Source organism: Mus caroli, unplaced genomic scaffold (genome assembly GCF_978045245.1).
Source record: "Mus caroli unplaced genomic scaffold, Mus_caroli_1 scaffold_9, whole genome shotgun sequence".
In the NCBI taxonomy this organism is placed as follows: Eukaryota; Metazoa; Chordata; class Mammalia; order Rodentia; family Muridae; genus Mus; species Mus caroli.
Genome location: NW_028227264.1, coordinates 72,617,877 through 72,640,150, shown reverse-complemented (window position 1 = coordinate 72,640,150; position 22,274 = coordinate 72,617,877). Strand labels below are relative to the sequence as shown.

Sequence of the window (22,274 nt, the reverse complement as noted above, 5' to 3'; positions counted from 1 at the left end):
CAAGGGTCTGAGGACCTACAAGCTGTTACTGCAAGCACACACCATAAAGTAACTGCATAAATACCAACACACATAAGAGTTTCCATCAAAACTTATTCTAGCTACGCTTTGCCAAGCTCATAAATAATTCTAAATGAATGTAACTAATAATATGTGAAAATGACTTATGCCTGTGATGGTTAATGAAATCTACATATTTATAATAACAAACTATAGGTAGCTGCCTAAGGTCTTTAATTACTCCAAATAAAGATAGAGAAGGAAAATTAGAAGAAAGTCAAATTAAACTTCAAAACCATCCTCTCCAAAATTAGTGAGAAATACAGTGCGAGTAGTCTCTATTTTACCACTATTCAAGGAGACAGTAAATTTTCATAAAAAAAAACCAGAAAAACAAAAAATAAAACAAAACAAACAGTAACAACAGCAACAAAACCAACAGACCTTGTCCTGGCAATTTACTTCATACAAATTAATTTTTTATTTAATTGACAAACTCATTTTTTATTTAATTAAAACTTGGTTCATGTTCATTATTTATTTATTTTAAATGTCATGATTATTAACTTTAAAAAGTTTTTTTTTTATTATGGCTGCTCAAAAGATTTAAGCCAAAAAATTTAAATAAGAAAGGTGTTATTAAGATCACAGAATACATTAGGTTATATTGTATCATTTTTCTCAGATACTGGCTGTACAGTGCCTGTAAACAATGTATTTCCAAGCTCTGGAGGGAAGTCTCAGCAGTTTAAAACATTTGTTGCTTTTGTCAAGGCCCTGACTTCAGCTCCAGCATCCTGTATAGGACAGCTCACCACTGCCTGTAACTTTGTAACTTTAGCACCTGCCCATCTGGTACTCTTTCCTGGACTCTTCAGGATCTGTGCACATGTGTCTCCCCACCTATTTTATATATGTATATATGTATATATATATATATATATATATATATATATATATATATGATTATATTATTCAAAGCAGATATGTTGGATAAAAATCCAAACAGTTCAAGATTTTCAATACAAACTTTTGAAAATGTTACGATTTAAGGAAAAAAAAAGTGAGGGCTTATCCAAAACCAGCAAGTTTTTAAAGTTGAATGAGGTCTTAATGATTAAAGGAGAAAATAAAAACCTAGACTTGCTGTGACCAGAAAAGCAGAACCAGGAAACACATGTGAATGACAGAAAATGCCCATTGTAGCTGAGTAGCTGTAATAGAGACTGCTTGCATGAATGAGCAGTGCCACGCTTAGCAGATGGTGCCTGGTCTAGACACTGAACATGTTATCTGTTCTCCATCTCTTCCCTTGTCTAAGATGTTTTATTTTTAAGGCTAGACCTTATATGTCAGGTTGTTAATTTCCAACTGACAATGTGACTTACCCCAAGGCTCTGGTTATCCTTTGCCTTTTCCAGTATCTGAGTGTCCTATATCTGAATGTCACTTCACTTTAATTATACCTTTTAAATAGTTATTTAAATAACTCCTCCCTCTTTTCCTGAGCGCTACCTCTCAGCTATTAGCTGGTCAGGAGCCTCAGTAATCTTTAACCATTAGTCAAGTTCCAAGTTTCTTCTAGAGACTCTGACTCTTGCACCTTCATATAACACTGGCACACTATAAATCAGACATGTTCTGTGCATAAAATCAGTCTCATGCTGTTTTCCCCCAGTCTTCTGTTTGTCTCCTATTCTTTGAACTGCATGTTTTATTTCCTGCATAGTACTTATCAAACTCTTTTAAAAGTCCAAATTGTTCTTAGGGGAGACTTTATATGACCAATTATCTCTATTTTTATTTTTATGAAGGTTATTATATTAAATATTAATTTGACATGTTTTCATCTTGGCAGATTTTTTTCTCAGTAATACCCTGGCTGTAAATGTTAGGAACACATTCTCTTATTATCATCCTAAGTGCCATATAGAGCAAAGAAGTTGTTTCAAGGAAACTAGGAAAATGACTATTTGAACTGGCTGACCTTCATGTATTTATCTCATGGGTTCAGAATGTTTCTAGCAAATTTGTTGAGTTGACACATAAGCAGTCAACTAAAGGAGCCAAAACCAGGGGCTGTGGAGATGACTTTGTGTGTGAATTCTGTGTGTTGCAAGCTCGAGAAACCCCTATAAAAAGCTGGGCGTAGTGTTATAAGCTTATATGTTTTCATTTGGCACCCCTGTGCTAGGAGTACTGAGACAGACAGATCCTTAGGGCTCACTGGCACCCATCTTAATCTGAAATCTTAGTTCCCAATGAGAGACTTTGCCTCAGAAAACAAGGCGGATGGCTCCTGAGCCAAGGCCTGGGGTTAACCTCTGTCCTCCACTGTGTACTTATGTTCACGTACACAGATACACACAAAACTGCACACACACACACATACACACAGAAGAATAAAATAGAAACCAAAACAAAAAATAGTGGACAAACTATCACGAATATCAGAAACACCACAAGACTTTGAAATCCAGATATGGAAGCTGTGATCAAAGTAATTGAATGAACATAGATAAATGTGTTTTAATTCCAGACGATTGTGGTTGTGATCTGTGGTAGAGGCTCAGGCCAGGCTTTAGGTTCAAATTCCTAAGTTTAAAAGAAAGGAAAGGAACAAAGCAAGCAAATAAAAATAATTCTGAAATGATTAAATCAATTTATTTATTCTTAAAACTGAGGATCAGGTCTAGAGAGAGTGGGAAATGGACTTTACATTTCTAAAGCCATGGGCAGCTTAAGACAGGGATCATCCAGGTTTTGTTAGATCCAGAGTGGTCAAACCTATGGCCTCAATTGACCTAATTTCCTATGCCCTTAAATGTATTTATCCACACAGCCAGTCACACTACTGTCTCTGCAAGAGTTGCCCTCAATGGAGGATGTTCAGCCCAGAATTCCTCAGAATGCACTAGGATGCTGCTTCTGACTGACCCCGCTAGAGAAAAATCTCACTTCATGTTCCCTGTGAGTTGCAACAATCAAATAGTAAGAGTATAATCACAGGGGTCTGTTCCTTAAATCGAAGGCTGTGGTACCAGGGCAGTGTCCTGATTGTGGGTACATCTGTTAAGAAAGGCCTTTGAGAAAGGAGCATTTCGTTCTGGGTGAATAAGGCTACTGGGGCTCTAATGCATGGTTTAGAGATGTATGGATGCGGAACTCTTTGGCATCCCCGCCCCTGTGGTAACACTTACTCCATCTGGTCTGCCATCTGAGGCTGTGACGATGAGGATGTAGCGGTCTGTGCTCTCGCGGTCTAGAGCCTTCCCTAGGCTGAGAATCCCTGTGCTAGAGGCAGAAAGAAACAAAACAAAAGAAAGAAACAAACAAAAAACAGTGTTAAGTAAACGCTATTTTTTTTCTGCATTGGATGTGAAGATCCCTGCAGATCAGTTCTCCTCTTCTCCCCAGTTCCCCTCCCTCATCTTCATCCCCATCTTTATCCTTCCATCCCCATTTCCCACTTCCAACTCATCCCTTCACTCTTGTTCTCTCCTTACCTTAGCTTGCACCCCTCTTCCATCGGTTGCCACTCCTCCCCACACATAGAAATTGCACGTTTTCTCTTATATATGTCTAAACCCAAAGAGGGTGATCTATTGGGAAGAACTATTTTTGACTGTTTTTTTTTATCCACTCTCTATAATCATAAACAGAGTACTGAAGTGGGATTCTAGGACTCATGTTGAGACTGGCAGCAGCAGCTCTTTAGAGCTGTTGAGATTCTTAGCAGTAATAGGAAACTGTAAACCTGAATGGGGTCACAGCGATGATTCTCTACATTCTAGTGGGAAAATCAAGCAAAAGATGAAATCGCAACGCCTAATTCATTCCTGGGAGAAAGATGCCTGCCGCTTATGTCACCATTTCAAAGTAAACGCTCCTTTGTTTCCAAACAAAACCATAATTCTCAGTCAAGGGGTTGTCCTTTCTAAAAAGCACATATTGTTTTCCCATTCATTACAAAATGCTCATGCTGGAGGCAGAAGACTTTCCCTTCCCTTTGACAAGTTCTGTGATAAAGCTCATTTTCTTTTGCACTTCTCACTAATAGAACTCACGCAAAATCAGGTAATTGAAAGATTATATTAAATCAGTAGACTATGTGCCAAGTTATTAGTATTTCTTTTTATTTTCATAAGTATATTTAAGTTTACAACTGTTTTGTAAGAAGGAATCATACTATATAGTTTAGATTCTTTACAATAGATTTAAATAGTGTTCATCTGCTCATTTAATAATTTTAAACACATGCTTGTGACACATGTGTTAGAAACTGTGTCATATTCTTATTTCTCTGAAATTGAGTGATTCTCAAAGTATGCATAATAAGTTACAAACAATACATGCATAAATTCTCATTTTTAGAATTACTTAATTGTACCCCTTACTACCCAGAATAAATGTCCCCTCTATATAGTTCTCTCCAGTATAATTTTTTTAAACAAATTAGACTTCTAAATATGCTCATCATGTGTTTTGGTGTTTTACAGTAGATGTTGCAAATGACATTTTCACCAAGCACCCACTCTGAAGAGCATTTACCTTAATGCAATAAAACATTGACAGATTAATCAAGTAGAAAAACTTAGTCTGCTTTTGATTGATAAATAGGCTCTGTTTTGACTTAAGCGTTTTGATTCTGCGACTGGAATTTATACGATATCCTTTACAAGGGGCAGTGAGCACAGAGTCAAACGCACAAATGGAAGGCGGGGACGTGGTAACTCATCTGGTTTAATTTCTGTTGATGATACGGACTTTGGAAGCTCTCAGAGTTTGAGGCAGCACTGCAGAATGCCGACTGAAAACCGTTTAGTCCAAATAACTAGAAACCACCCCCGGAGCACATTCACAATGCTCAGGTTTGTGTCAGCGCTGTACACTGCAGGTGCCTCTAGGAATCTCATCCTGTCATAACGCTCAAAGAGAAACGCAAGGCAGTTTTGGCTTTTCAAATGTACTTAGAAGCAGCATAAGAAATGGGAAGTCTGTCAGCCTGGCCATGTTCAATATAGATAAAAATGAATTGTTTCTGGTCGCATTCTGCTTTCGGTGGTTATACGCCTTCATTCATACTCTGGAACTCTCCTTGGGCGTGAACTTAGAAAGTGACAAGACTTTCTGTTGTGGGTCAGTTTTTTATATAAGTAAACTATTTTTTTCTTATTCATATAATGATGGAGAATGTTGATGTTCCTTCTAGGCTCCGCCCCACAGTTACCTCTCTCCCCTTTGCCCCCTCCTCCTCTCTCTGCACGTGCTCATGGTCTCTCTCTCTCTCTCTCTCTCTCTCTCTCCATTTCTCTGTCTCCACTACCCTCTTAACACCTCTTAACACCTCTCCCCATGCCCTAAATAAACTCTATTTCTATATTATATCCGTCATATGGCTGGTACCTCAGGGGAAAGGCCCTCAGCATGGGCCCACAGAGGATCCCCTTTCCCCACACCTTACTGTGCCTCCACCAAACATTTTCTTGGCTTCTTTGTCCTTTCTATAAGACACAACAGAGATGAAGCAATCCTGTCTGCTTCTGACTAAATGATGGAGGCAGATGATGGTGGGGGAATGGTTGGCAAGAGGAATGCAGGGTAGATAGTGTCTTTGAGTATTCATAGCAAAAGGAAGTGTCCATGGAAAATATGGCCATTAATTATATATAAAAATTATAGATATTATCTCTCATAATAAAGTTGGCTGGGGTTAACATTCCCACCAGCTGCTTGTGGAAGCTACGAGGCCAGGAAACACCATTCACACCAGGAGTCCTAGCAAACACAGAAGTGGATGATCACAGTCAGCTATTGGATGGATCACATGGCCCCCAATGGAGGAGCTAGAGAAATTACCCAAGGAACTAAAGGGAACTGCAACCCTATAGGTGGAACAACAATATGAACTAACCAGTACCCTGGAGCTCTTGTCTCTAGCTGCATATGTATCAAAAGATAGCCTAGTCAGCCATCACTGCAAAGAGAGGCCCATTGGACTTGCAAACTTTATATGCCCCAGTACAGGGGAACCCCAGGGCCAAAAAGGGGGAGTGGGTGGGTAGGGTATTGGGGGGGTGGGTATGGGAGACTTTTGGGATAGCATTGAAAATGTAAACGAGGAAAATACCTAATAAAAAATAAATTAAAAAAAAATCAAAACCCCAACCTCCCTCCTCCCCCCAAAAAACCCCACAACAACAAAACAAAACAGAAAAAACCCAAAAAATCTTTGGTTGGTACATGTTCATTGATTCTGATAACCCCATTAATAGTGCTAATTAAGATTTCCAGAACGGAAAACACTGCTCAGAAGTGAAGGCAGTTGGTGTGGTGAAGGAGGCAATTCCAAGACAGCACCTCTCCCACAGAACCTCAATGCTTCAAAGCAGCCAGAGTCAGGCCCAAGCTGGATGGAACCATGACAAACACTCAAGTATTTACAGAATCCAAATGAAGGTGCAAAAGAGAAAAGGGTAAGTCAACAATGATCGGAGAGTGTTATGGTACTTTTCTTCCTCTCTCTCTCTCTCTCTCTCTCTCTCTCTCTCTCTCTCTCTCTCTCTCTCTCTCTCTGTCTGTCTGTCTCTGTTTGTTTCTTTTTTCTTCTAATCTCCCTGGGTCACATTGGTCTTAAAAAAGAACGGTTCTTAACTTGTGGATGTGACCTCTTTGGGCTTCAAATGCCCCATTCGCAGGGGTTGCATGCCTGATAATTCTGCATATCAGATCCTCACCTTACAATTCCTAACAGTAGCAAAATTACAGTTAGGAAGTAGCAAAGGAGGTACTTTTACGGTTGGAGATCACAACAATGTGAGGAGCTGTATTAAAAGGTTTTAATTAGCAGCATGGGAGGGGTTGAGTACTGTTGGTCTTGAGAGCATAAAGGGAAGTCATGATCCAGACTCTACTCATGGATACACCTATAACTTTTCACAGTGGGCTGTGGCTGTCCTATGTAAAGCTTGCTGGCTGCCCTAAGGGATGCTATTCAGCACTTCACTTGCTTGGACTCAGAGCTCATACAAGGAAGAAAAGCACCAGGTGCTCTTTAAAACCATCAAAGGTCAGAAAGCACCTGACACTGGACACAAAGCACAACTGAGCCTCACAATCCTAGGAGAAGAGCTCAGCACATAGTTTATACAAAGAGGATTGGAATGTCCAATATCTCCAGAGTGAGTTGTTATGTCTACAATAAAGTTTCAACAAAGGCATCAAAACCACTCAACAGAAAAATTGATTTTAAACCAACTATTGTATGAAAATTGAACTCTATCTACAGTAGATATGAAGCATATGACTTGAAGGTATGCAATAATTAACCCAAGTGTATTAATTGTATAATTGTAGGAAATGAAATCAAAAGAGCCTCCTATAGCAACATCAGGGACAGTATTTATGAGTTAGATTCAGCAATGGCTTTGTTGGAGAAGATACCAGATATACACAAAGCAACAGTAATTATATTGGACTTTGTCAAAAGTATAAAATTTTAACATCAGAAAGCACCATCAATGGAGTGAGAAGTTGATAAAGAAGAAGAAAATGTTTTCACATTCTATATCCTGCAAGCATGGGGCTTTTAAGAGACACACACAACTAACCAAGAGGGGGCCCACTTAAGTAACAAAGGATCTAAGCAGACAGTTTCCTGAGAAAAGTATCCAGAGAGTGGGTGATAGAGGTGTACAGCTTCATTATTTACTCATGCAGGGCATGCAAATAAAAGCCAGAACTATCACTTCACACCCAGTGATAGTTATAATCAAAGAAGAAAAGCCATTGGTGGCATTATTATTGGGAGATTAGAATCTCTCAACAATGTGAGTGAGAATGCAAAATGGTTCAGAAACTTGTAATTTGGTGCTGAGAATATGAAATGATTCAGACCCTGATGGAAGCATTTAGCAATTTCTCAAATAGTTAAGAAGTTGAATTACAATATACTCCAGCAATTATACTTCTATGTGTGCAGTCAAAGCAAACAAGCACCAACTCATGTACTTGGATACACTTCTATATTTACTATGGTGTTGATAACCAAAAGGACATAAATTTAACTCAAATACCCATTAACGAAAGAGTAAACACATTGTTGTTTGTGTATAGTGTAATGTTGTGAAGACATACAAAGCAAAGGGGGAACAGATATATCTGCTAAGTAGAGAGATGGAAGGAGCTATGCTAAGTGGATCCTGTTTACTCTCATCATTTCCTGATTTCCCCCATGAGGATTTGTGTGTGCACACATGCATGTGTGTATGTGTGCCTATGTGTGTGTCTGTATGTGCCTATGTGTGTGTGTGCGAGTGTCGGTGTGTCTCTGTGTGTGGGTGCATGTGTGTGTGTCTGTGTGTATATCTGTGTCTGTGTATGTATCTATGTGTGTGTGCATGTCTTTGTGTGTCTATGTGTGTGTGTGTGCTTGCATGCATGCATATGCCTATTCTGTGTATGTCAAAGAAATTGAAATAGAATTGTTTCAATTCTATTTCAATTGTTTCAATTGTTTCACACACACACACACACACACAGAGGTGGGAAATGAGGGATTAAAGGGGGAGAAGAGTATCTCTTCAAACATTTGTTTATTTTTAATCAGGTTCTTTCTCTCTTTTTCTTTTTGAGTTTGTCTGCATTTTTGATATATGATTATTATCATATACATTACTTAAAGTATTTTATTTAATTGTGTGGGTGGCCTTTCATTTTGATGGATAGTGCCTCTAGAGAGATACTTTTTAAATTTATGGATGAATTTCAGTATACTCCCTTTGGGAATTTTGTGCTATATATGTAGATATCACATTGCCTGATTTATATGGTAAATTTTTCCTTCTAAGAGTTCTGAAATTTAACTTCTTGCATTTTGACCTGCAAACCATTTTCAATTAATTTTAAAGAATGGTGTGAAGACTGGGCTTCATTCTTTCTCACTGTGTCCAAAACTCACTAGCTGAGAGAATAACTCTCTTGATAGGATCTAGACCTCTTTCTTAAGTGCTAGGGTGTTTCTGGATTTGTAACTCTATCCCAGTCTGGGTGTGGATTCTTACCCTAGCCCTACTATAGTTTCAATAAACAGCTTTTGCATAGTTTTATTTTTAATGGAAATTACAAACTGTGTCCAATTTATGATTTTAATCTATCTGTGGAGGAAATTTCAAATAGTTAAGACTTTCTATTGTTAAGTAGAAATTATGTATCCATCTTTCAAATCCAGAGAAGTGGAGAAACTGTTAACTGTCTACCTATGGCTTTCTGAAATGGCTTGACTTTTTCTCATAAAGTTCTACTCAATGTCAAGGTGTTTTGTTGTAAGATTAATAGACCCACATATGGCCCACTTGATTAAGAACCACATGTTGTAGAGACAGAAGCAGTGGCTATCCTATTGTAACTAAGTTACCACTCCTTTCATTCAGTGAGAGCTGTCACTGGCAACAGATGCAGAACCTCGGTTCTGCTTTTGAGAAAGTCCCCCAACCCCACTGTCATCAAGGTGCCCAGTAGAAGCAAGTGCTGTCTGTACATTAACCATTTCCTCCAATGGCTTCTCCAGTGACTTGAGTATCTCTGATACATTGAGAATGGAAAGGCCAAAATGCTGTTTTGATTTTATTGCGTCTTAGACCTGATGTAACAAACCTGGTTGCCAAGCCTCCCTTCAAATAAACGAGTTAGGGCTGTCCTCTTTAAAGAAATGCCCTAGTCTCTATGAGCAGCTGACAACTTTACAGGCATCTAATTAGTCCCAGGATTTGCCTGCGAGTGAAATTTTTCCACCTCAGTGGATTTTACTTTCTGCAATTGTTTAAGATAAACAAATAGTCTCCAGGGAAAGGTTTTGAGTTTAGAATTACCCCCCAGTGCTCATTAACATTCATAGAAAAAAATGTAAAATAAAACTACAAACAGCTGAAAGTCTATCCTCATGCTAACAGCATGTTGTTTGACATTAACAGGGGCGGCGGGGGGAGGAGGGAGGGGTGTGATCAAGTATAAATCATTCCCTTGTAACTTACGTTTCTGAAAGATTAAAAACTCTCTGAGGGTCTCCATTCTCGATGGCATATGTGATTGGGTCTCCCTCTCGATCAGTTGCCTTCAGAGAAGAAAACATAATTCAATTATAAACTAGTTGTAGAAGGTTCAAACTATTAGTGTTAAAGAATAAAGTATGGCCTAATGTCAAGAGATTGAATAAAATATTTTATATTGTATCTGGCATTTTCTGGCATGTACCTGTACTTTTCGATGGTAAAAAGACATTTTGTGTATGTTGGGGGTATAATAATGATAAAATTCAATTTATATAAGTCAATAAACTCAACTATTCCATTTTTAGGCATCTATGTCTGAAATGTAAAGAAATACATTAAATGTTACCTATCTAACTTGTGTAGGATGTCAAAGGACTTCTCTTATCTTATTCTATGGAGAGAAGAATGTCCTCAGGTTGAGACAAACTGTATCTGTCTGTCAGACACAGCCTGTCCCTAAGCTACTGTCTGTGACTGGTCAGATGCCAGGCTGTGCCCTGGCAGGTTACCAGACTGTGCCTTAGAGTTGGAGGACACAGGAAAGTGGTTCTCACTGGACTTTTGGTAATATAATGAGTACACCAGACAGTCATGGTTCGGTAGGTAATCCATGACCCTGTGGACACATAAGCTATTTCTTCTGGCCGTCAACCTATCTAACATGTTATATGGCCAGAATGTGCAACATCCATTTAAACTGCCACAGGACAGCATTGCCTAGAAACAACTACAGGACAACATGTTCCCAGACTCCAGGGACATTGTGATAAACACCCATAGCCTTCATTACAAGATTCTATCTAATCTGCCTCATGCATAGCCAGTTCCCTTCTGTGATTCATATTCTGCATCTGCATCATTTATGAAACTAACAAGAGTCTGTTGCTGGGCCGGCAAGATGGTTCAGTGTGCCAAGGTGCCTGCCAGAGAGCCTAAACTCCCAAGGAACTATATAGTGCAAGAAGATAACTGACTCTAGCAGTAGTCAATTCTATGTGTACTATAGGATGTGTCCACTGAGCATTCTATGTATACTATAGAATGTGGATAATCATACTACCCACTATATATACAAATGAATAAATGTAACAGTAATAAAACGAACCCATTACTTTCCTTGCCTCACATCTCGGGGGGAACAATGTCTTTATTCTCTGACTCATCTCTCTGTCCATCTTCCATCCCTACATCCTGCATCCTTCTGCCTTCTCAGGCTGATGCATGTCACACACTTCCACCTCAGTCACTTAGCCTCATTCCCAGTCTAACCCATTGGTAAGTCCCACTGGCTGTATTAGAAGTGCTTGTTGTATCTGGTTGACCATGCCATGTTCATTCCTTGACTTTATTTCTGGTATAGTGGTAAATAGCATTTTAGCAACAAGCCCAGGTTCTGCTCTTACACCCTCACAATGATCAGCTCTCAACTAACTTTACAAAATGTTTATCCCTTCAAGACCCAGACATTATTCCTTCAGGCAAATGCTATGCCATATGGACATCTGTACAAAGAAAATGAAACATACAGAAAAGTATAAGGAACACTTAGGAAACATTCTATTTTAATATAAAATTCTAAATTTTATGACATTAACTACAGCAAATCTCATAAAAGTCACTTTGCTCAATGACTATTCCCTTTTGTTTTCTGTAACAGAACTTGGAGAGTGCCTTCTATTACTGAAGAGTAGACAGTAAAACTTTTGCTACTTGCTCTGTTGTCCCTGTTCCCAAACCCTTTTTGTTTGTTCATTGGTTTGTAGCTGGGCTTTTTCCCCTGTTGTTTGCTGTTCCTTTTCTTTTTCTAGAACAAGTTATCACTTTAAGTTTTCAAAATTGCAAGGATATAGATTCTGAAACAGGGATTCTGTGGAAACCATTAAGACTTGATCAGTAATGAACCTTTGTTTGCATTACTGGGAATAGAACCCAGGGGTCTCCTCCTGCTAAGCACTCTACCACTGAGCTATACTCCCATCTCAGGGTATTGAATCATACACACACGCACACACACACACACACACACACACACACACACACATATATACACGATAGATATAAGATTCAATATATATGTATATGTTATAATATGTTAATATACAATTATTTATATAATTATGTATAATAAATATAATTTAATATAAATTTATGTGTACTATATATGTGTGTGTGTGTGTGTGTGTAAAAATACCCACTGAGCTGTCTCACAGGCCAGCCCGTGAATCCTTTAATATGCAGGAGTAACTGTAGTCTATGTCAGTGAGAGTGGGATCTGTGAATATTGTATGTCTTTATTCACATCATTCTTTTGTGTTAGGAAGTTACAAATTTTGTCTCAGGCTCACAGGAATTTTATTCCACCAGAGTACTTTGTGTTCTACTGAATTGAATGCTCCATCTTTTTAAGTCTAGAGATAATTAGTGCCTATTATTTTCTTAAAAAGGAAAAGTTTATTCATATTGTATGTTTCTCATGTAATAAGTAAGAAATATTTCTCCTTACTGCAAATGTTTCTCATATATTTACTTTTTATGAATCCAGTGGAAAAATGGGCCCCCTTTGCAAGATTTTGAAAAGTGCAATAATAATTATAAATAATAGATAACAAATGCACTGTATCTTCACTGGACCTTGAATCTACTGGAGGGGGGGGGGAGCTCTGGAATAAACTGTTAGGTTGGTCCCTGGCTATCATCTATTCTGAGGCATGATACATAAGTTTTAAAAATAATGAATACCATGTTTACTCCTTAATTAGCCTTATATTTATGAAGTATTCCACCAATGTCAAACACTGGAAGCTCAGTCATGAACAGTACAGATAAGCCTCTGCTCACTCTGCATACAGGGTACCAGGGAGCAAAGGGCAAACAAAACTAGTTAATTCCAATGCAGAGCTTTCAGATCCCTGTGAAATAACCCAGGAAGGACATCTAGAGATGATGGTAATGTCTCCCTTGATAAAAAGTTATCAGGACAGCATTACTTAGTGCGTGACACCCCAGCACTTGTATATGGGGTAGGAGAAATGCAGATCTGTGGAGAGCAAAACTAGCTGGAGTGGAAGCTGAGAGAGGCAGAACTCCCAGTGGGTGATGGGAAGATCCAAGAGCTTGCAAGCTTGGCACACAGAAGACACTGCCTGATGTTTGCTTGTCCGCTGACCTCAGGCTAAATGACTGAATGATGTTGACTTTGAACAGATAGCAAGGGATGACATTTAGCAATCCATTTGCTGATATGTATTCAATTTAATGGCTCTAATAGAGCTAAGTTTTTCTTTAATTATTGCTTGAAGGACAAACAGTCCCTTTGAAAAACAATTCTTTTGTAGTCATTTCAACAAGATGACTCAATTTATCAGCTGTAAAATCCCCAGTTTCTTTTCCTTTTAGTTTTGAGATTGCAATATAATTACACAATTTCTCCCTTCCCTTTCCTTCTTCTGTTCCCTCCCATATAGTCCTCCTTGTTCTCTTTCAAATTCCTGGCATCCTTTTATCAATTGTTATTTTATGCATACGTGTACACATTTTAGGGGCACAAAAAATTTCTCAAAAAATATTCACATAAGGAATATTCTTGGAACCCAGAAACAACTTCAGAAAAAGAGGCAAATCCTTAAACAGTGTTCTGTCAAGGTATAGAGGAACACAGCCATCAAATGCCATCTGGTGAGGTATACCTTCCTCACACAGACTGACACTATTAATAAAACTCTGCTATGCTTGCAGACAGGAGCCTGAGCCTAACTGCCCTCTGAGAGGCTTCTTCCAGCAGTGGCTGGAGGCAGATGCAGAGACCTGGAGTTCAGGGAGCCCTGTGGAAGGAAGAGTGGGAGGAAGGATTGAGAGGGCAAAGGGGTCAAGGACATCACAAGAGGACCAACAGAGTCAACTAACTTGGACCCTTGTGGGAGGCTCTAACAGATAAACAGATATCAAAGCAAATAGTTAAAAAAAAAAAAAGAATGAAAGAAAAACCAACCAAACAAACAACCAAACGAACAACCGAACAAACAAACCAACAAAAAACCAAGGACGTGTGGTAGCCCAATGGGCATATAAGACATTTTACCAACAAAGAAATGAACAAACAAACAAACAAACAAAATTAATTCTATGTCTCCAAGAGCATTTAAAAATGGATTATATGAAAAGTCTGTGAAATGCAACGACATGTAAAAAATTTATAAATACAGAATGGTCTAAGTGAGAAACTCAACAAGGAAACAGAGATTGTGTTCAAGAGGTACTAACTATGGACTGAAGAACTGACAAAGTCAAATGCATGACAGCAGCAAGCCCCTTACCTATAGACTCAGTCAAGCAGAAGAAAGAGTTTCTTAAGGACAGGACTTCTTAAATGTTCCCCCAGATGGAAATTATGGCTTTAGAAAATTATGAAAAACAAACAAACAAACAAATGAAAAACAGTGGTGTCACAACACAGCACTCAGGAGGCAGAGGTGACTGGGCCCCTGAGGGGTCTAGGCTAACCTAGTTTACAGTATGAGTTCTGGGACAGCCAGGGCTACATGGAGAAATTCTGTCTTGAAAAACCATTAAAAACTGAAAAGAACTAGAAAGCATCTAAAACTAATGAGACTAATGAGACACAATTATATGAATAAGTTTTCAAATAATGCAAATTCCCCATGGTCAAGACAAGGAAAGTGATCTGGGAAAAGGAGTAAAATGAAAACCTGAATTTTCCTGATTCCTGAGATATATATATGTAGAAACTGAAGGACCCGAAATATATTTGACGATAATATGTCCTCTCTTAAATATAATATAGTCAATATCCTAGATAAAAGAATAAAATAAAATGCATGATATTGTATAAAGAACTAAATTAGGGTAAGGGCAGATTTATCAGATAAAATATTACAGGTTAGGGCAGAAATGATTGACACATTCAAAATTTTAATCCAGAAATGAGCAAAAATTGTTTCCAACATAAACAGCAAGGGGATTTATTATTAGTGTCAGGTGTGCCAGGACAATCACACAAATAATTCCAATATGTAGAAGTTAGAGGAAGGGAAGGAAGGACGGAGGGTGGGAAGGAGAGACAGACAGACACAGAGAGAAAGAGAACAAGAGACAGAGAGAGAACACTATAAAAACATGGAATACCATGAAATCAATCCTTCCCTAAAAAGCAGGAAACAAGAAACAACAACAACAACAAAACAAATATAGAAATTAAGAAAAGGATAAAGTTTTATCAATATAAAAAAAAAACAATCAAAACTACAATTACAAAAAAGAAAAGACAGGAAGAAAACAAAGTCATCTAAGCAACCAGATAAAACTGAGCAAAATGCCAGAGTCAGTTTTCGCATGTCAGTAATAACACTAAATTCTAAAACCATTACATTCTCCAATTAAAAGATACAGACCGAATGGGTAACTTTAAGTAATTCAATCAAAACAAAGCTCACATAAGATTTAGAGGTAAGCAACCTACAAGAAACCCAGTACTAAGGACACACTGGATCTAAAAAATGAAGAAATTTAAAAGAATACTGTCCCAAAGAGGATATAAAGAGAAATTGCCATTTGTATAGAAGATTAAATAGACCCAGGGACTAACACTGTAAAAATATACAGAAAATTATATTATATATAAAACTGATTACATGTAATTCATATATATTAATCAATGAATCAGTATATATTGATCAATGAATCTACCCATTTATCTGTCTGCCTATCTTCTGTCTGTCTGTCTGTCTGTCTGTTTATGTCATCAATGAATTAATTTGTCAAGAACTTCTAACAACTGTATGGAATATGAACCTCAAGGCCCCAACTTTACAAAGTCAACGTTATTAGGTCTGGGAGAGGAATGGTCGTTGGTGAAAGGATAGCTTATACCTTTATATTGTCACTTTAATCACAGGACACTCAGACTGAAATTGGCAGCACGAAACATTTGACCTTAGAGTCACAGACAGACCACATCACTTCACATGACAGTTGGTGGACATACTTCTCTTCAGGAGTACATAGACAGCTCTCTAGGACTGACCACATTTTCATCTACAAATTAAATATCAATTTAAAAACATGGAATTTATATCAGACATTATCTCTGGCCACGGTGGAATAAAATGAGAAATGAATAATGAAAGTCAGCAAATGTCCAAATACACGAATGCCACTGATACACAGAAATACAAAGCATCACTAGGAACGATAAAGAACAACTGCCTGAAAACTCTACATATAATGCACTGTGATGTGCATATGACCAACACAAATGGAGGGAAGACATGGACAACAGGAACAGTTCAACAGTAGCAAACAAGGTTGTATCAGAAACAAGAATTTTCTCACCAAAGAAATGATCAGAATCCAGATGTGTTCAAATTTGACTTTTGCCCAACTTAAAAGTCAACAAAAAAACCTACTATTTTAAAAAAATATTTTATAAAAACAAAACAAAACAAAAAGGAGGGATTTTTTAATACTCATTCTGAAGTTGACTTTATTCTCATGACAACACCAGACAACCATAAACACACAGATACACACACACACACAGACACAGACAGACGGACACACAGACAGACACACACACAAGAGACACAGACAGACAAACACACACACACACACAGACACACTCAGACACAGACAGACAGACACACACACAGACACACACAAATTAAGGCACAGAAACTTGATGGGAACAGAACCAATACTTATCAAAAGATACCCATAAATAAATTCTGTGAGCACATGAAAAAGACAATTTATCATGATCCAGTGGGTTTTATCTCAGGGCTTGGTTTGGATTAATAACACACAAATCAATAAATGTTACACATTTTAGCAATTTGATAAAAAAATGGCATGTTCATGTCAATAGATGCAAGAAAATGATTTAATAAAATGTAACATTTTCATGATAAAACTCTAGTCAAATTATGTATATATATATATATATATATATATAACACTCTTAGAATACAATACACACTGTATATCAAAAATTCATGGCCAGAATTACACTGAATGAAAGCTGAAAATGTTTTCTGTACAGTTGGGAAGAACACAGATGTCCACTCTAATCAAAATGTTCCATAGTCTTAGCCAGCATGATTACAATGGGAAAGATGGAAAGACATACAAATGGGAAACTGGGAAGTCAAATTATTCTCATTTGCAGATGAAATGATTTTACATGTAGAAAAAATAACTGCCCTACCAAAAGATTATTGTGTTTAACAAATTTGGTGAGGGAAATCAAGCTGGAGGTTCCTCAGAAAATTGGAAAAGGATCTACCTGAAGAGCTAGCCGTACCACTCTTAAGCATACACCCAAAAGATACCCCATCATGCCACAGGGGCACCTGTTCCACTATGTTCATAGCAGCCTTATTTGTGATAAATTATCTAGAAGCTGGAAACAACCTAGTTGTCCCACCACAAAAGAATGGATACAGAAAATGTGGTTTATTTACACAATGGAATACTACTCAGCTCTTAAGAATGAGGACATCCTGAGTTTTGCAGGCAAATGGATGGAACTAGAAAATATCATTCTGAGTGAGGTAACTCAGACCCAAAAGGACATGCATGGTATGTACTCACTGATAAGTGGATATTAGCAAACAAAGAAGGAGAGAAAGAAAGAAAGAAAGAAAGAAAGAAAGAAAGAAAGAAAGAAAGAAAGAAAGAAAGAAAGAAAGAAAGAAAGAAAGAAAGACAGGAAGACAGGAAGACAGGAAGAAAGAAAGGAAGAAATGAAGAAAGAAAGAAAGGAAGAAAGAAAGAGAGAGAAAGAAAGAAAGAAAGAAAGGAAGGAAGGAAGAAAGGAAGAAATGAAGAAAGGAAGAAAGGAAGAAAGGAAGGAAGAAAGAAAGGAAGGAAGGAAGAAAGGAAGAAGGAAAGAAAGAAAGGAAAAGAGAACTGCATACAGAATACACAAGATACAGTCCACAGAATTCAAAAGGCTCAAAAAGCTGAAGTGCCCAAGTGAGGATGCCTCAGTAACACTTGGGAGAGAGAAGAAAGCAACCACAAGTGGGGAGGGAGGAACTTGGGAGGGAAACTGGACAAGTGGACAGGGTGGGGCACAGTGGGGGGCAGAGGAGAACCTGATCTGGTATTGGTTTAGGGAAAAGAACTGAAGTCCTGAGGGCCAGCAGAAAGAATGCAAACAGGCAACCTCAGGGAATAGGAGGTTGGGGGACACCCCCCCCCCAGAATGCACCAGTGACCTGGGAGGTGAGCAACTCCCAGGACTCACAGGTTGGGCGCTTAGATGAAATGCCTAACAGTGGGAAGAGGGGACTTATAGAGTCCACCTCCAGCAGGAAGACAGGACATCAAGTGAGGGATGGGGTTGCCATCCCACAGTCACATCTCTGATCCATAATTGTTTCTGTCTGAAAGAATTACAAGGATGGAAATGGAGAGGAACCTGAGGAAAAGAAGTTCTAGTGACAGGCCTAAAGTGGGATCCAGCTCAAGGGGTAGTCCCAAGGACTGACACTATTAATTAGGCTATGGAGTGCTCACAAAAAGGGATCTATCATGATTGCCCTCTGAAAGACCCTACAGGCAGCTGAAAGAGTCAGATGCAGTTATGTGTACCTAACCAATGGACGGAAGCTGCTGACCTCTGTTGTTGAATTAGGGAAGGCTGAAAGAAGCTGAGGAGAAGGATGATCCTGTAGGAAGACCAGCAGTCTTAATTAATCTGGACCCCTGAGATCTCTCAAACACTGGACCACCAAACAGACAGTAAACACCAGCTGATATGAGGCCCCCAACACACATACAGTAGAGGACTCCAGTATGTGTTCAGAGATGAAGCACCTAACCCTGAAGAGACTGGAGGCCCCAGGAAGTTTAGAGGTCAGGTGGGGTGGCCAGGGGTGGGGAGCAGGGCGGTTAGAGGCATCCACGTAGAGATTGGGTGAGGTGGAGAGGAGGTGTGGGATGTGGAACAGTCAGAGGGTGAGAGGGTGGATGGGGAGGGGCAGGGAAGGGAATATGTAGTGTAAAAAATAAATTACAGATAAAATTAAGTGAGAGAGAGAGAGAGAGAGAGAGAGAGAGAGAGAGAGAGAGAGAGAGAGAGGAGGAGAAGAGAGGAGAGGAGAGGAGAGGAGAGGAGAGGAGAGGAGAGGAGAGGAGAGGAGAGGAGAGGAGAGGAGAGGAGAGGAGAGGAGAGGAGAGGAGAGGAGAGGAGAGGAGAGGAGAGGAGAGAGAATCTCCATGATTCAGAGGGAGAGGGATCAGATTTAAGAACTGCAGGAGAAAAAAAATCTCATCCAGCAATGTAGGTGGAAAGGGAGGGCAGGGGCTGCCCAGAAGGTAACAGGACAGGAAAGATAAAACAGATTTATCCAGAAATACTGAAGGGGAGTATGCACTAGCCACGGAGAAGTTTATAAGTGCCCAGCCATTGAGCTAGTCAAGGCATATAAAAAAATATGTGTGTGTGTGTGTGTGTGTGTGTCTTTCATTTGTGAATCCAGAGAGCTCATGGGTGGGTGGAGTGTGCACTCACCCTGCTAAAGGATCCAAAGTGAGTTAACTAATTCACTGCTACACAAATTGATAAAAGTTTCAGGAGACTTTGCACAACCCAACATTGACATTGGAGAGGGAGTGTCCCATTTATAGTGGTTATAGTAATTCTTAGGAATAAACTTAACCAAGGATGCAGATGCTCCCTCTATAATAAAGAATACAAGATACAGATAAGTTAGACACACACACACACACACACACACACACACACACACACACTATCTCTATTTTGCTATTTTAAGAAAAATGTTTTATCTAATGTATTCTTATTATAGAGGGTGATTTACATATTCAATTCTATTTTCCATTAAAATATTTATGGTATTATTCACAGAAATAGAAAAGACCATTTTAAATTCATATGGGAGCCTAATGGGCTTCAAAAAACCAGAGAAGTCTTCAAAGAACAAAGCTAGAGTTATCACAATACCTTGGTCTTATGAATCATGGCCCTAATGCGGAGTTGGAGCAACAGCTTTTCACAGGTTAAAACCTGTCATACAGAAGTGGACACTCACAGCCATTCATCGGACTGAGCACAGGGTCCCCAATGAAGGAGATAGAGAAAGGACCTAAGAAGCTGAAGGGTTTTGCAGCCCCACAGGAGGAGCAACAATATGAACCAACCAGTAACCCCAGAGCTCCCAAAGACTAAACCACCAACCAAAGAACACACATGGTGGGACTCATGGCTCCAGCTGCATATGCAGCAGAGGATGGCCTAGATGGACATCAATTGGAAGAGAGGCCCTTTGTCCTATGAAGGCTCTATGCCCCAGTGTGGGGGAATGCCAGAGCCAGGAAGCAAGAATGGGTGGGTTGGTGAGCAGGGGGCAGAGATAGTGGGAAGATGTTTTTCAGAGGGGAAACCAGGAAAGAGGATAACATTTGAAATGTAAATAAAGAAAATATCTAATAAAAAACAAAAAAATAAAAAATCCTGTCATTGAGATCTGTGGAAGATCATGGAGAATGCAGAAACAAACCCACACATATACAGCCAAGAGATTCTCTGTAGTACTGCCAATAAATGGTGCTTCAGGAAGGATTGTCTCTTCAATAAGTGGTACTGGAAACACCGAGTTTCAATACACAGAAGGATAGAATCTGACACAACCCCCCACAGGATCCCAGCATGGCTTAAAGACCTGGATGTAGCACTTGAGACTACATGGCTACTAGCCGAAAACACACAGCACGCTTCCCATGAAGTCTGTAATGGTAATAAATATGGATGACAACATTTAAAAAACACAAGTACAAAAGCAAAATCGGCAAATACGAATGCATCAACCTAAGGATCTTCTGCATAATCAGAGTCGGCCATGGGTGAGAGGCAGTGTAGCCGTCTATCCACATGCCAGAGGAGTAGCATGCAGATTGTGGACAGAAGTCAAACAACCACAAACGCTTCTGATTTGATTAAAATCGGACAAAGGATGTGACTAGACACTTCTCACAGCAGTAAACAGAAAATGTCACCTGGTATATGAACAGGGACTGACTCAGGAGTCACACGTCATAGTGTCCATGGTCAGGGTGCTCTGATTGTTACTACTCAGCGCAAAAATAAAAGCAAATTCTGGTAGTGAATTTTAGTGAAGGACGTTCACATGTCCTTCACTAAATCGCTATAATATATAATAATATATAATATATAATAATATATAATACAATATATAATATAATATATAATATCGCTATACATGTAAGGTAGCACTGCCTTTAAGAGGGCTGATGTGTAGAGTCCACAGACAACTGTGTAGGGGATGTGTTTGTGTCTGTTTGTACATGTGTGCATGAAATACGCAAATAGCTATGTGTAAGTATGTGCATTTCTGTGCTTGAGTGTATGCATGGTTGTGTTGCTTATGGTATGTTTGTTATTTTTGTGTTTCTCCTTCTCTCTCTCTCTCCATATATATTATATTATATATTACATATTATATATAAAACATATGTCTGTATATATGTACACACACATACACACATATATATTTATATAGGGTTAGTATATATACACACACACACACATATATATATGTATATATATGGTTAGCATGTATAGTGTGCTTATGTGTATATGTGTATAGGCATTTGTGTGTATTTACATGTGTGTTTATGTGTATGAATGTATGTGTTTGTATGTGTATTTCATGTGTGTGTTTGTGTAAATATCATCATATAATCATAGAAGCCAAAGCTTTTCAAATCGCTTAATCCATGGCTGACATAAGAAAATATAAAATGAATGTGAAACATCTTGTTAAAACAGGAAATAATAGTGTTCAGAGAATGGTGAGAGTGTGTTAAAGGATCACAGGTCCTCCTTGAACAGAGTCAGGAGACTAATCCCAAGGCTAAAGGACAACCACGGGGACATGATCCCTCACAGCCCCACACATGAAGCCCTACGTTCTATGGTAAATAGGCTGTGCATAAAAGGGAAGCATCCTGGGTGTATTTGAATCCTGCGTGAAGTAGATGAGGAGTGAGATCCTCTTTAGCCCACCCGTAGCCCCTGAAGATAAAGATGCAACGAGGGTCTTCTGGACCCTGACTTTGGTGATAATCTGACCTCACACCTCCCCAGCAGAAGAAATTAGAGAACCATCTGTCATATGACTTAAACTATCTGTACTTTTGAAGAGCTTGAGCTTTATCATTTGA

General features: G+C 38.8%; 1 protein-coding gene across 3 annotated transcripts in view; it reads right to left on the bottom strand.

Annotated features, from left to right (window-relative positions):
* The window catches only part of Pcdh15 (protocadherin related 15), a 933,441-nt gene that overhangs the window by 246,906 nt on the left and 664,261 nt on the right, over positions 1-22,274 (bottom strand). For all 3 annotated transcript variants that reach the window (XM_085842876.1, XM_085842877.1, XM_085842878.1), the window contains 2 exons: positions 10,032-10,111; positions 3,201-3,294 (listed from right to left, as the gene is read on the bottom strand). In XM_085842876.1, coding sequence (XP_085699002.1) covers positions 3,201-3,294; positions 10,032-10,111 — 174 coding nt within the window. The remainder of the gene's footprint in view (positions 1-3,200; positions 3,295-10,031; positions 10,112-22,274) is intronic.